The sequence below is a fragment of the Mustela putorius genome, unplaced genomic scaffold, assembly GCF_011764305.1.
Source record: "Mustela putorius furo isolate JIRA1106 unplaced genomic scaffold, ASM1176430v1.1 tig00003962_pilon_pilon_pilon, whole genome shotgun sequence".
NCBI lineage: Eukaryota > Metazoa > Chordata > Mammalia > Carnivora > Mustelidae > Mustela > Mustela putorius.
Window position 1 is genome coordinate 24,353,527 of NW_025422106.1, and position 13,897 is coordinate 24,367,423.

The 13,897-nt window shown below is 43.5% G+C and overlaps 1 protein-coding gene across 3 annotated transcripts in view; it reads right to left on the minus strand.

The window, feature by feature from the left end:
• SMG6 (SMG6 nonsense mediated mRNA decay factor) overlaps positions 1 to 13,831 on the minus strand; it is a 245,642-nt gene extending 231,811 nt beyond the window's left edge. The window contains exons 1-6 of one of the 3 annotated variants that reach the window (XM_004746840.3): positions 13,636 to 13,831; positions 9,744 to 11,484; positions 9,004 to 9,196; positions 8,391 to 8,501; positions 4,857 to 4,963; positions 4,523 to 4,601 (exon numbers count right to left, since the gene is read on the minus strand). In XM_004746840.3, the coding sequence (XP_004746897.1) occupies positions 4,523 to 4,601; positions 4,857 to 4,963; positions 8,391 to 8,501; positions 9,004 to 9,196; positions 9,744 to 11,484; positions 13,636 to 13,723 (2,319 nt within the window). In that variant the 5' untranslated portion in view covers positions 13,724 to 13,831. Of the gene's footprint in view, positions 1 to 4,522; positions 4,602 to 4,856; positions 4,964 to 8,390; positions 8,502 to 9,003; positions 9,197 to 9,743; positions 11,485 to 12,115; positions 12,221 to 12,764; positions 12,977 to 13,635 lie in introns of those variants that run through there. The other 2 variants (XM_045070314.1, XM_004746841.3) reach the window with 2 other exon arrangements.
• Positions 13,832 to 13,897: the final 66 nt, after the last annotated feature.

Consider the following 13,897-nt stretch of genomic DNA (forward strand, 5'->3'; position numbering starts at 1 on the left):
GATTTCAAAGTTTACTACAAAGCTACAGTAATTAAAACAATGTGGTGCTGGGATAAGGATACACATACAGATCCATACAAAAGAACTGAGAGTTCAGAAACAGACCCAGGCACCAACTGATTTTCAACAAGGATCCCAAGACTATTCAATGGGGAAAGAACAACCTCTTCAACAAATGGCACTAGAAGAACTGAATATCCACATGCAAAAGAATAAAGTTGGATCCTTATTTTACACCATATGCAAAAATAAATGAAAAATGAATCAAAGAACTAAATATAAAAACTATAAAAACTCTTAGAAGAGGGGCACCTGGGTAGCTAAGTCACTTAAATGTCTAATTCTTGGTTTCTGCTCAGGTCATGATCTCATGGGTCATGAGATCGAGCCCTGCATCAGGCTCTGCGCTCAGCGGGGAGTTGTCTTGAAGATTCGCTCCCTCTTGAGGCACCTGGGTGGCTCAGTCAATTAGGCGGCTGCCTTCAGCTCAGGTCATGATCCCAAGGTCCTGGGATCAAGCCCTGCATCGGGCTCTCTGCTCGGTGGAGAGTCTGCTTCTCCTTCTCCCTCTGCCTGCCACACTGCCTACTTGTGCTCTCTATCTCTCTGTCAAATAAATAAATATTTTTAAAGATTTTTTTTTTCTAAAAAAATAAAAAATAAAAAAATAAAGATTTTTTTTTAAGATTTTTTTTTACGATTTTATTTATTTACTTGACAGATAGAGATCACAAGTAAGCAGAGAGGCAGGCAGAGAAAGAGAGAGAGAGGAGGAAGCAGGCTCCCTGCTGAGCAGAGAACCCGACGTGGGGCTCAATCCCAGGACCCTGAGATCATGACCTGAGCCGAAGCCGGTGGCTTTAACCCACTGAGCCACCCAGGTGCTCCGATTCTAAAGTTTATATGGAAAGGCAAAAGATCCAGAATAGCTTACACAATACTGACAAAGAAGAACATGGTCAGAAGACCGAACTACCCAACTTCATGACTTATCATAAAGCTACTGTAAACAAGAAAATGTGGTACTGGCCAAAGAGACAAACAGATTAGTGGAATGGAATAGAGAGCCCAGAAATAGACCCACACAAATACAGCTAGCTGATCTTTGACAAAGGAGGAAAGGCAATTCAATGGAAAAAGGATAATCTTTTCAACAAATGGTGTTGAAACAATTGGACATTCACGTGCAAAACAAGGAATCAATGCCACAGACCTCACATCTTTCACAACAATTAACTCAAAATGGATCACATACCTAAATGTAAAATGTAAAACTATACAACTCCTAGAAGGTAATATAGGAGAAAATCTAGAAAACTGTGGGTTTGGTGAGGAGTTCTTAGATATCACACTAAAAGCAAAATCCACAAAAGAAAAAGTTGGTAAGTTGGATTTCATTAAAATTAAAAACTCCTGTTCTGTGCTAAATAAATGAAAAGATAAGCCACATACAGAGAAAATATTCACAAAATACATATCTAATAAAGGACTGATATTTAAAATATACTCTTAAAACTCAACAATAAAAAAACAAACAACACAATTTAAAAATGGACAAAAGATCAAAACAGACACCTCACCAAAGAAGATAAACAAATGGCAAATAAGCATATGAAAGGATACTGCAGGTCATACCTCATTAGGGAAATGCAAGTTAAAATGAGATAAGACTACACATCTATTACAAATAACCAAAATCCAGACTACTGACAACACTAAATGCTGATGAGGATGCAGAACAACAGGAACTCTCATCCACAGCCTGTGGGAATGCAAAATGGCACAGGCACTTCTGAAGACAGTTTGGCAATTTCTTTCCTTTTTTTTTTTAAATAAAGATTTTATTTATTTATATGACAGAAAGAGATCAGAAGTAGGCATAGAGGCAGGCAGAGAGAGAGAGGGAAAAGCAAGCTCCCTGCCGAGACCGGTGCAGGGCTCAGTCCTAGGACCCTGAATCATGACCTGAGAGGAAGGCAGAGGCTTAACCCACTGTGCCACCCAGGCGCCCCTGGACGTTTCTTTCAAAACTACATACACTCTTACCATACAACCTGGCAATTACACTCCTTGGTATTTATCTAAATAAGATGAAAACTTATGTCCAAAGACCTGCATGCAAACGTTTACAGCATTTGTATTCATAACTGCCAAAACTTGTAAACAATCCAGATGTCCTTCAATAGGAAAATGGATAAACAAACTGCGGTACATCCATACAATGAAATATTACTCAACAATAAAAAGAAAAGAGCTGTCAAATCACAAAAATAACCCTAAATGTATATTGCTAAGTGAAACAAGTGAATTTGAAAAGGCTACATACTGTATGGTTCTAAACATATGACATTCAGGAAAAGGCAAAACTAAAGACAGCAAAAATTAAGATTGCTAGAGGTTCAGGGGAATGAGGAGGGATGGACAGGTTGAACGCAGGGTATTTTTAGGACAGCAAAACTACTCTACATAATGATGAATACATGTCATTACAGATTTGTTCAAATCCATAGACTGTACAATAAAAGTGAACCCTAGTGTAAACTAGGAACTTTAGTTAGTGCTAATGTATTGATACTAGCTCATCAATAATAAACAATGTATGGGGCGCTTGGGTGGCTCAGTCATTAAGTGTCTGCCTTCAGCTCCAGTCATGAACTCAGGGTCCTGGAATCGAGTCCCCCATCAGGCTACTCAGTGGGAAGCCTGCTTCTCCTTTCTCCCACTCCCCCAACTTGTGTCCCCTCTCTCGCTGTGTCTCTCTCTGTCAAATAAATAAATAAAATCTTTTTTAAAAAATGCATTACACTAAAGCAAGACGTTAATGACAGGGAAAACTGACGGGGAGAAGAGCTGAGGAAGTATATGGGAAATCTCTGTACTTTCTGCTTAATTTTTCTGCAAGCCTAAAACTCATGAAGGAAGGAAGGAAGCAAGCAAGCAAGAAAGGAAGGAAGGAAAGAGAGAGAGAGGGAAGGAGGGGGGATGGGAGGGAAAGAGAAAACACTAAAGGAAAAAAAATGCCCCCAAGTGGGGAGGAAAAACCCACAGTGCAGTATCACTTTATACTTACGAGGATGGTCATACTCAAAGAAGTGAAAATGTTGGTGAGAACAGGGAGGAACAGGAACCCTTGTACATTGCTGGTGGGAATGTAAAATGGTGCAACCTCTATGAAAAAGTTTGGTGATCCCTTAAAAAGTTAAACATAGTGGGCACCTGGTGGCTCTGTCAGTTAAGCATCCAACTCTTGATTTCAGCTCAGGTCATGATCCCAGGGTCATGAGATCGAGCCCCACATTGGGCTCTCTGCTCGGCAGGGAGGCTGCTTCCCCCTCTCTCTGCCTGCCTCTGCCTATTTGTGTCCTCTCTCTGTCAAACAAATAAATAAAATCTTTAAAAAAATTTTTAATTCAAACATTGTTTATCTGGGCAATGAAATTTTATAGCACTATGAAAACTCTGCCTGCTAAATGAGCAGATTAGCTGCTTTATACGCCAATCTTTTTTTTTTTATTTTTTTTTTTTTAAAGATTTTATTTATTTATTTGACAGAGAGAAATCACAAGTAGATGGAAAGGCAGGCAGAGAGAGAGAGAGAGTGGGAAGCAGGCTCCCTGCTGAGCAGAGAGCCTGATGCGGGACTCGATCCCAGGACCTTGAGATCATGACCTGAGCCGAAGGCAGCGGCTTAACCCACTGAGCCACCCAGGCGCCCTCTTTTTTTTTTTTTTAAATATTTTATTTGTTTATTTGACAGACAGAGATCACAAGTAGGCAGAGAGGGTGGGGGGGAAGCAGGCTCCCTGCTGAGCAGAGAGCCTAATGTGGGGCTCGATCCCAGGACCTTGGGACCATGACCCAAGCCAAAGGCAGAGCCTTTAACCCACTGAGCCACCCAGGTGCCCCTACGTCAATCTTTAATGTCTACCATTGACCTTCCCCCCTTCAATTCAGCTTCCTTATGAGGGTCTGTTATCAGCTCCCAAGGTTCTCTGTTAGAGGCATATTTAGCGGAGTTTGATAAGATCTAGGAAGATATTAATTTGGCACTAAGTGCTTCTGCTAAGAAGTCTCCTTAAGTGAAAACTTAAGGGAATAATCTGGGGAAAAGAAGTAAGGATCTCACTGGTTAGGGTCAATTAGGACTTTAAGGAAAAGTGGTTAAGGGAGCCTTATTTTCCTTCTGGAAATGAGTAACCTCATTCAACCGGATAGGGAAGGAAAGCAAGACAAGAGTCAGAGCAGAAGCCTTGGTCAAAAACAAAGAGTGGTGTTTGGCTGGAGCATGAGTATTCTTAGAACTTCAGTGCAATGAAACAGGATGAAGCACAGGTTCAACCGGAGTAAGGAATCACTGACAACTCACTTCTGAAAGTAACAGGAATGTGAGGATGGCAGGAAAGGGTATTTTTTTAAGTTTAGTTGTTCAGAGAATTCAAGCTCTAGGAGCTGACACTATCAAAGTCCATTCTTTCTAAGACACTGCCTGCAAAATACGTCCCCTGTCCATAGGATTGCTTACCGTATACACTGCCAGCAGAGCCAACTGGTTATAGGGGCGCCCATTCTTGGGAGCAATATGCTGGGCCTTTAGGTACCAACTGGAATAGAAAAACAGTAAAAAATGCTAGCTCCACATCAACGCTTTCCCATTTCATTACCTCATAGCCCTAACTGCTTAAGACATAAGCTGGAGTGTTAGATGTAATGCTGGAGTGGTAAAGCCTGATTACAAAGCCCAATAGGGACACCTGTAGGACCTTCCAGATGAAAGGCGCTCGGTGGCCCATTGCTCTTAATAGGGCTTAGCTTAATGCCACAAGGAAAGAGAAGCAATGAATAAGAGGCAAAAGTACCTGCGTGCTTTCCCGTAGTTTGCTGTGTCATTGGCTTGTTCCCGATACCTAGCGATATCTCCTTGGCAAATCATACATCGCTGGGCACTGATCAAAGCATATTTTACCTTCAGAAAAAACGATCAGTTAGTAGTGTACCCAGGAAACTCTAATGTCAACCCCAAAGGACAAGGATAGGATCAAGGTGACAGAACAGCATTAATAAGGCACTAGTCAACGGGGCGCCTGTGTGGCTCAGTGGGTTAAGCCTCTACCTTCGGTTCAGGTCATGATCTCAGGGTCCTGGGATTGAGCCCTGCATCAGACTCTCTGCTCAGCGGGGAGCCTGCTTCCCTCTCTCTCTCTCTGCCTGCCTCTCTGCCTACTTGTTATCTCTATCTGTCAAATAAATAAATAAATAAGATCTTAAAAAAAAAAATAAGGCACTAGTCATTCTCAACAAAGTAAAAAGTTTTCAGTCTAAACTTGCCTAGCGAAAAACAGCCAACGATGTGATGCAAATTTTAATGAGAAAGAAGGCAGAAAAGAGGAGGTCATTCTTATTTCAAGTCCCAGATAAACAGAGAAAACATTCTGAAACCTGGAAACCAGGAAACCTAACTCTCTATTTAAGAGTTGTGTGATCTTCTGTGGGTCTTTAGAACTGTTTTTGGGACTCAAGTTTCTTCATCTGAATATAAAAATGCATACTCCATAGGGTAAGTGAAGAGAATAAGTGCTAAATACTTCACAAATTATAAAGTGATATACAAATACTAAAACAACTGTTGATTCTGTTATTTTCCTGCCTCACTATAGTCTCTCTCTCCTCAACCTATTAGTATCACTGCACTGTGTTACTGCACTACATTCACTTTGCAAAACAGTAACAATTACCTAAAATGGTAACACAGTTACCCTTTACCAAACACCTACAAAACTGTCAGTCCCTGAGTAGTTCTCTCTCCCTCTCTATACTTCTGTTTTCTCAATAATGGGCTTGGCATCTGTCCCTCCATGAGAAAACAACAGAGTAGACCCTTAACAATCCCAAGACATGTATCAAAAAAAAAACAAAAAAACAAAAACAAAAAAACCCTTACAGAACATCACCTCATAACGTGCAATTCCACTCCACACAAGAAATTAACACATCACTGAATAAAGAACAAAGCTTCAGAGAGAAGTAGATACTGTCCATGAGGAAGGCTCATCTACTAGCTAAATAGCCACTGCACATCAACCTCCTAATACGTAACAAACATGTGCCTCAGCAAAGTTCTATACTACTACAAGCCATATACCTTCAGAGCCTCGACTATTCCACACATTCTCTGAATGAACACCAAGAACACTTGCAGTTAGCTGATAAAGGAACCAAGAAAACAGATTGTTTCCATCCTACAGCACCCTGCTATCTCAATGGGGGGGAGTGGGGGAGCCAAATTCCACCAAAGGCTCTCTACTATCCTTCCGAAGAAGTCCCAGATGATCTAGCTTCTGGTCACCTCTGCAGCACCACTTCCCCCCTCTCTTTCTGCACCTCAGTTAGACTAGACTTTTCTTGGTCTCCCTAACACACCATGCTCTTTCCCACTTCAGGACCTGCACATATACTACTTCCTCTCCATAGAATGTTCTAGCATCTTCCTATATACCTTCACCTGGCTAACAGCTCAGGTCTTCAGCCCCAGCTTAACCATGACTTCCTCAGTCTTCCATGATTCTCTAAACCTCTTTACCTTATACCCCCATCATGACATCCTTTGCAGAAGTCACTGCATCTGCAATTACTAATCCACCATCTGTACTCACCCCTAAGCAAACTCTAAACTCCAAGAGCTGGGATCATGGCTTTCTTATTTCACAATGAATTATGTGTCCTAGAAAGACACATGGCACGTAGGAGGGTCTTAATAAATACCTGTTGATTAGTAACAGAGTTTGTGCACAGCAACCATCAGGAATAGAAAGTCAAGAGGAAGTCTCTGCTTCATAAATCACACACCTTTCTCTTATGAATCTTTAACCTCTCCCCTTCCTCTGACCCTTTCCTCTCAATGTATAAATATGCTTAAGCCTCTTCCAGGTTAAACACAAACTCCTCTTGACACTATATACTCTTTTTTTTTTTTTTAAAGATTTTATTTATTTATTTGACAGAGAGAAATCACAAGTAGACGGAGAGGCAGGCAGAGAGAGAGAGAGAGAGGGAAGCAGGCTCCCTGCTGAGCAGAGAGCCCGATGTGGGACTCGATCCCAGGACCCCGAGATCATGACCTGAGCCGAAGGCAGCGGCCTAACCCACTGAGCCACCCAGGCGCCCCCGACACTATATACTCTTTTAACTATCTTTCCTCCTTGCCTTCACAGCCAAGATTCTTAAAAGAATATTCTATATTACTCCCTTCATTGTATGTACTGTCCCACATTTCATTCTCTGCAAACTGTCTTCTATTCTCTCCAACAGAAATTAATTGTGATAAACTCATCCAATCCAATGGACACTTTCAGTAAACTCAGTAATCTCAGCATTCAAAGATTCTACAGCACCTGACAATTCTACCCACCACTACCTTGAAATTTCATTCCCCCACCCCCAATCTCTGGCTGACAGGATAGGGCCTTCTGCTTCAACTATCACTTATATACTGATGACTTCTGAATCTATAGAACCAGCTTAGCTCTTTCCCCTGAGCTTCAAAAAAAACAGGATATTCATCCATTCATTTTCAAGTTCATACATTTACGCACAGCCAAAACTGAACTAACCTCTTCCTCCCAGCCACTCTCCTAGGCTACAAACTGGGAGATGATCTCGACTCCTTATGCCTCCTATCTCACCATTCACACAAATCAGCCAGCAACTCAATTCTATTTCCCTTACATCTTTTCAATTTGTCTCTTTTCCACCTTCACTACCTCTACCTTAGTTCAGGCCCACAACCTGACTCTCCTACCTCCACTCTTGCCCAAATTCATTCATTTGCCAGTGACTGGTTCTAAGAAAAAATCTATGCTATCCTTTTAGTGAAAATCAAGCCATGGCTCCTCACTGCTTTCAGAATAAAGTCCAAACTCTTCAGTATGGCATACAAAAGTTCTAACTTCGGCATACAAACTCTTCAGTATGGCATACAAAAGATCTAACCCTTTCAACTTCATTAGTTTTACCTCCTACAACAGGCCAACTCCACATTACAAAAACCAGCATACTGAACTTCTTATACTTTCCAGCAAGGCCCGATTCTCTCTTGCTGTGCCCTGTACTACCCCTTATACTCCTCGCCAGGTTTCAAGACTCAACAGTCTCTCAGAAGTCTCCCTTGACTCCACCAGTCTGAATCAGGGTCACTTCATTCTATACCCCTTCCACGCTGTATATATAACATTACCATAGTACTTAATACATGATAATTGCTGGTTTAACTGGTCTGTATCCTCACTGGATTGTGTCTTTCATTCTGTATCCTCCACACCTAGTGTAGTACCTAGCACATAACACTAGACAAATGATTACTAAATGGATGATTAAAGATAAAGAAGGGGGCTTACTGTCTTGCGTAATGGCTTGCTGCGAATGGCAAGACCATCCATGTAGTCCTCCAGTTTGAACTTGTAAGTAACCTGCAGCTTCTGAAGCAAACTATCAAAGAAGTCACTACCCTATAAAGACAAAAAATAAGAAAAAGCTGAATCAGACTGTTCTGATCCAATTTACCCACCAGAAACTAGGACAGATAACCTGTCCACAGTTCGGCTAATGTTCAGCCACCCCATGTAAAGAGAGGCATACACAGTATTTAGTGGTCACCAACTAAACACAAAACAAATTCATAGCATAAGCCCCTCCATGGTTTTAAAAATATGCGTGCATGCACATGCATGCACACACACCCACACACACCATACACACTTTCTCTCCCCCCAGCCACCCACCCCTAAACAAGATATTCAGAAAATTTCCAAGCTCAGAACTAACTCCAATTGCCAATAAGTTATGGCCGCAAGGAAGCAACAGGGCAGGTTAGGCCCAAATCCAAGAAAAGAGCATCAAGTTTTTTGTCAATGTTCTGCTATACATCATCATTATTTCAGGTGATAAAAACCCATCACAGCTACAGAATGCTAAAGCCTTTATCCTGAGGACAAAAAGATGATGGTTTACCTCATCCAAGAGCTCCAAAAGTCTGTTCCGAATCTGCTCAGGGTTCTCAACATTCGGATCCTTGAGAAGCTGTCTGAACTTCTCAATCACCTGATAGAAAGCATTCTTCCACAGGATCTGATCCACATTCTGATTATCAGAGAACTCAATATCTAATAGGATACAGCGCTCATATAGCTGCAGCAGTTCAGCTCTGGAATAAAATACATGCAACTTCTAGCTCCAAATACACCACAAGAAAGGCTAGACCCAAGATCTGAGCTTCTTGCAAATTAAACACCTTCCTTGGCAGGAAATCCAAAATGTCACCAGGTATAATACTCACGTGACTTTTCATTCTGCACAGCAGAAATGTCATTCTAAAGACGGTTATGTCTAGGAAAGTAGTTTTTCCCCATATGTCTCTACCTAAATTTAACAGCTGAAATAAGATCTTCACCACAAGTTATATGTTGTTCACTTCTTGGCATTCTGGAAAGTCGTTCCTTTTCCATTTCCAGATTCCATGTTCTCTTAAAAAATTTTTTTTCTTAAAGAAAGAGTGGGAAGCATAATCATTTCTAAGACTAGAAATAAAATTTTCTGTTCTTTTTCCAAGCCCCTTCCTTACAAAAATCAGTATGAAAGGGATTTAATACCCAGTGCCTTCCCAAAGAAGTTTCTACATTCCTCAGCCACAGGAGCCTATACACCTCCAGCTTATCCCCACTTCCCTCTAGCCAGGATGGGACACAGCATACCTGAGCTGAGCCATCTTCTCCAGGCCCTCAGGACTGATCCGGTCCCTGGAGAGCAGGTTGCTGAGCTGCAGTTCCTGGTTGTCAGCCACCCGGAGAAGCCTATGCAGCTCCTGCTGCTGCATGTTCCTCATGTGCTGTTCCATCTCCTCAGGACTCATGGTGCTGGCAGGGAGAGGGCCACAAACGTACTGTCCTGATGCAGTTGGGTAGCCTGGGTAGTAAGTCCCAGGGTACACACCATTCGTAGGACCCACAGGGTACTGCAGAGGGCTGTAGCCAGTATAAGGATACTGAGAGGCAGGGCCTGGTGTCCGCGGGTAATAATAGGGGTTGTCAGAGTTTTGAAACTTATAGTAAGATGCTTGGGCCTGGCGGGAATCACCCCAAGAGGTAGGGCTGACTTCATCATCAGTGTCTAAGAAATGTAGCTGGGGTGTCTGGCTCTTTAGAGCAGGTTTCTGATCAGGATTGTTTGGGTCCCATAATCGTCGAGTGGTGCCTCCTCGGCCCCAACTCCGAGATCCCTTACTACCAGATCCAAATAAAAGCCGAGGTCCCAAAGGTGCAGATTCTGGAGAACCTGCTGAACTGACAGATAGGGTGGTATGGGCAGGCAGAATCAGAATGCCACGTCCACGGCCTCGAAGTTCTTGTTTCAGGTTTTTGGATTCCTGCTTCTCAGAGCCTTTGCCCCCACTGCTTAAGCCTTTGTCAGGCTTTATCCTATCCACATCCTCTCTGGATGATCTCACCATGGGGGAATCTTTGTTCATGGTTTCTGCATCAAAGGTAACACGGAGAGTGCCTCGATTTTCTTTCCCGTTGCTTTTCTGCTCTCCCTCCCCACGGCCAGACCAGCTTCTTTCTAAATGTTTCTTCCTTTCCGAGCTCCTCCTGGGTCCATCAGGCTCATCAATTCTGTCCTCATCTAAAGAATCAGTTGAAGACATAGATACTTGCTTCTTCAGTCGTGGCCTCTCCTTGGCCCGATCCTGTCGGCGGCGACGACATCCAGTATCGATTGGGCCAGCCCCCTCAGCACTGTTGTTGCTGCCCGCAGAGCTGGTACTACAAGTGCGGTAGCGGTTCCTTCGTTTGTCTGAGCGGGAGTAGCGTTTTGCAGAACCTGGCTTCCCCTGTGCCAGGTCATCAGTCACTTTCTTTATCCCCTCCCCCTTCTCAATCCTCTTTCCTTTTTCTCCCTTTATAGCCCTTACTCTGTCACCATTTAGGCTCTTCTCTGCCTCATCTTTGTCTGGTTTATTCACAACCTCCTCTTTCACATTTCCCCGATACTCATCTTCTTCTACTCTCAGTTGCTCCACCTGGTTGAGGATTTCTTCCTCACCCACCCTGTTAGTTGCTTCTTTGGAAAGAGCCTGCAAACGCCTTCCAGGCTGGTAGATCTGCATGTCAGGTTTCTTTGTTCTTTTGATAATTCTTAGACTTCGATCCTCTTGTCCAGAAGTCCTAGGAAAGGACTCCTGTGTCCCAACAGTTTCGGGGTCTACGGGACCATTTTGATGTTGGTTATCCAGTTCCCTGCAGACGTCTTTAATGAGCTGGGTACCATTTCCAACAGCAGAGGAATCTCTATCATTAACAATTTCATCCTTAAATTCATCACTCCCAGAAGGTTCCTTGATTTTAGGTTTGTTCCTCAGTCGGGAAAGACCAGGCTTATAGATTTCCAGATCTGGGCGCCGGTTATCTCTGCGCTGCCTGGGCTCCTTCATGTTTTCTATGATGTTCGAGAAATGTTGGGAAGAAATAGGTAGAAGAAAAGAAAAAAGGGGAGGGAAGGAAAGAAAGAAAAAAAAAAAAACTGTCATTCTGCTTAAGTAACAGAAAAGCCAAGCAAGAATAACACATTGAAATGCTAATATTGGCGAACATGGGAGGAAATTTTTGAAGAAGCAGAAATTCTAGTAGGTTTACAGTATTTGTTTACCAACTGGCAAGGCTAAGGACTTCATTATGTTATCACTATCTACACTTGGATTAGGGAAATAGGAAAAACAACAACAAAAAATACTCTCCTGTGTTACCCAAGTCATATCCAGGTATCCAAGACCCCAAATACCTTATCATTGCCAGAATAAAAGATATCTAACTATTTGAGCATCAGACTGCTCTCTGCTATGGAGTTCTTGGATCCATTTTAGTTTTTTCTTCTAGTGCTTCTAACTTTTTTCAAGGGTGGCAAAGCCCATTTTAACATAGTAGTAGTTGGGGGTAAAGAAGAAAAAGAGGGGTATGTACAACAATCCACAGTTCTGGACATATCTGGGAGAAAAAATGTGCAACTCCAGTCTCTGAACTTGGCCAGGACAATCCTCTTCTTTTAGGACACCAACTGCCCAAACACATACCTCTTGTTGAAGCAAACAGGAAGCAGTTCCTTTCACATTCTTCAACTCCACTCATGCTCATCAACTCTCTAACAGCAACCAACAGTCATTCCAAGGAAATACTGCTCAGACTATCATCATTAGAATACTGCGACTAACTGCTACTATGATGTGGAATATGAGAAGGAAAAAGTTCCATAAAGGAGCTTTCTCTGGAGGATGATGGAAGTATTGTGACATGCTCCCAAAATACCAAGGACTGCAGTATTTAAAAATAAGGGTGCAGGACTTTCGAAACTACTCTTCCAGGCTCCCTAAACTTACTGAATGACAAATAAGCAAGTATCTATTTTTTGTATTTGTTACCTTTGCCTATTAAGGGAAGAGACAACTACAAATAGCCATGAAACTTGTCAATAGGAAACTGACAGGAATTAGTGAAATTAGAGTACTCAAAACAGAATGCTTTATAAAATCCTAGTACTGTTCTATAAACAATACAAACAAGCTCATTACAGAAATAAATAATATCCTCCAGCATTTAACTCATAGGTGTAACAAAACAGAAAGCAAAAACACAAAAACCCCTGAAGTTTAAGATACTGCTTCAGTGTTTTCAAAAGCTTAAAAGACTATTTCATCAAGTATGAATAAAAGTAAAGCAGCTTACCTCCAGAATAACTAACCCTCAAGAGCCTTTGTAACTTAGGTGAGAGGTGGGGAGGAGGAAGAGAAAAGCTACTACTATTCAGAGCAGAGGGAGAAAACACCCTGAATAATCCCATTCAAACGACCAATGAAAGTCAATTTCACAGACTTTGGCCACAAGCCTGCAGAAGCACAACTATCATTCTACACAATTCCACCACCCCACAAAGGAGAGATGATATACTAGAATCTTCCTTGGAGCTTTCCTGGCGTAGATGGAGACTTTAATTTGCAAGATGAACAGTCTCTCTGATAAACACTGCTCCCACACATGCCAAGGGCAAACCAGAGTAGAGTGAGCTCTCTACCGGAGGTCCTGGATCCCTCCGGTGGCGCAGCCTTCAGAACCCTGTCTTGGAGAAAAAGTTCGGCAAGGAAGTCTCAAGCTGTTCAATCTTTCTCCTCAATTTCCCCACTTCCTTAAACAGATGACAAGAAAGGCATGAGGACGATTCCTCTGGGAACGACACATCCCAGGGCCTCCCCCAGTCCTCAGCACCCACTCCCTATCTCGTCTCCTGACGAGTAGGAATCCACAAACTGGTCTGAGAAGGTTGGGGCAATGGGGAACAGTCACCTTCGCGGTGAGAAAGGGGGCGGAGGCAGGAACTCGGGTCGGGCTCTCCCGGAGGGCGCCGGGGTTGGCAGAGCTCAATCCTACACTGGCCCTAGGGCTGGTGGGGCGGCCAGGGGACCGCCCCCGACCCCCGCCCCCAATGCTGGGGGAAGGGGCGGGGGCTCAAGAGCGCCGCGGACTGAGCTGGGAGGAGGCAGAGGAGGAGAGGGAGGCGGGGCGGGCAGGCCCAACCCAGGAGCTGGGCGGCGCGACTCACCTCTGCTCCCGGCCTGCGGAGCCAGAGCGGCCAGGATCCCTCGCAGCTCCGACGCGGAGATCCGGACACGCTCCAACCCCTCCGCCATCTTCGCAGCTGCTGCTACAGCTGCAGCCACTCCGCCACCGCCGCGCGCAGCCAGGAAACCACGACGGACGGGCGGCGCGCGCGCTTACCCACCTCCCACCCGTGTCCCCGCCCCCTCCCGCCTTCCTCCCCTAACGACGGTGGCCGCACTGGGAGGAAAAGCTCTGAAAGCAAG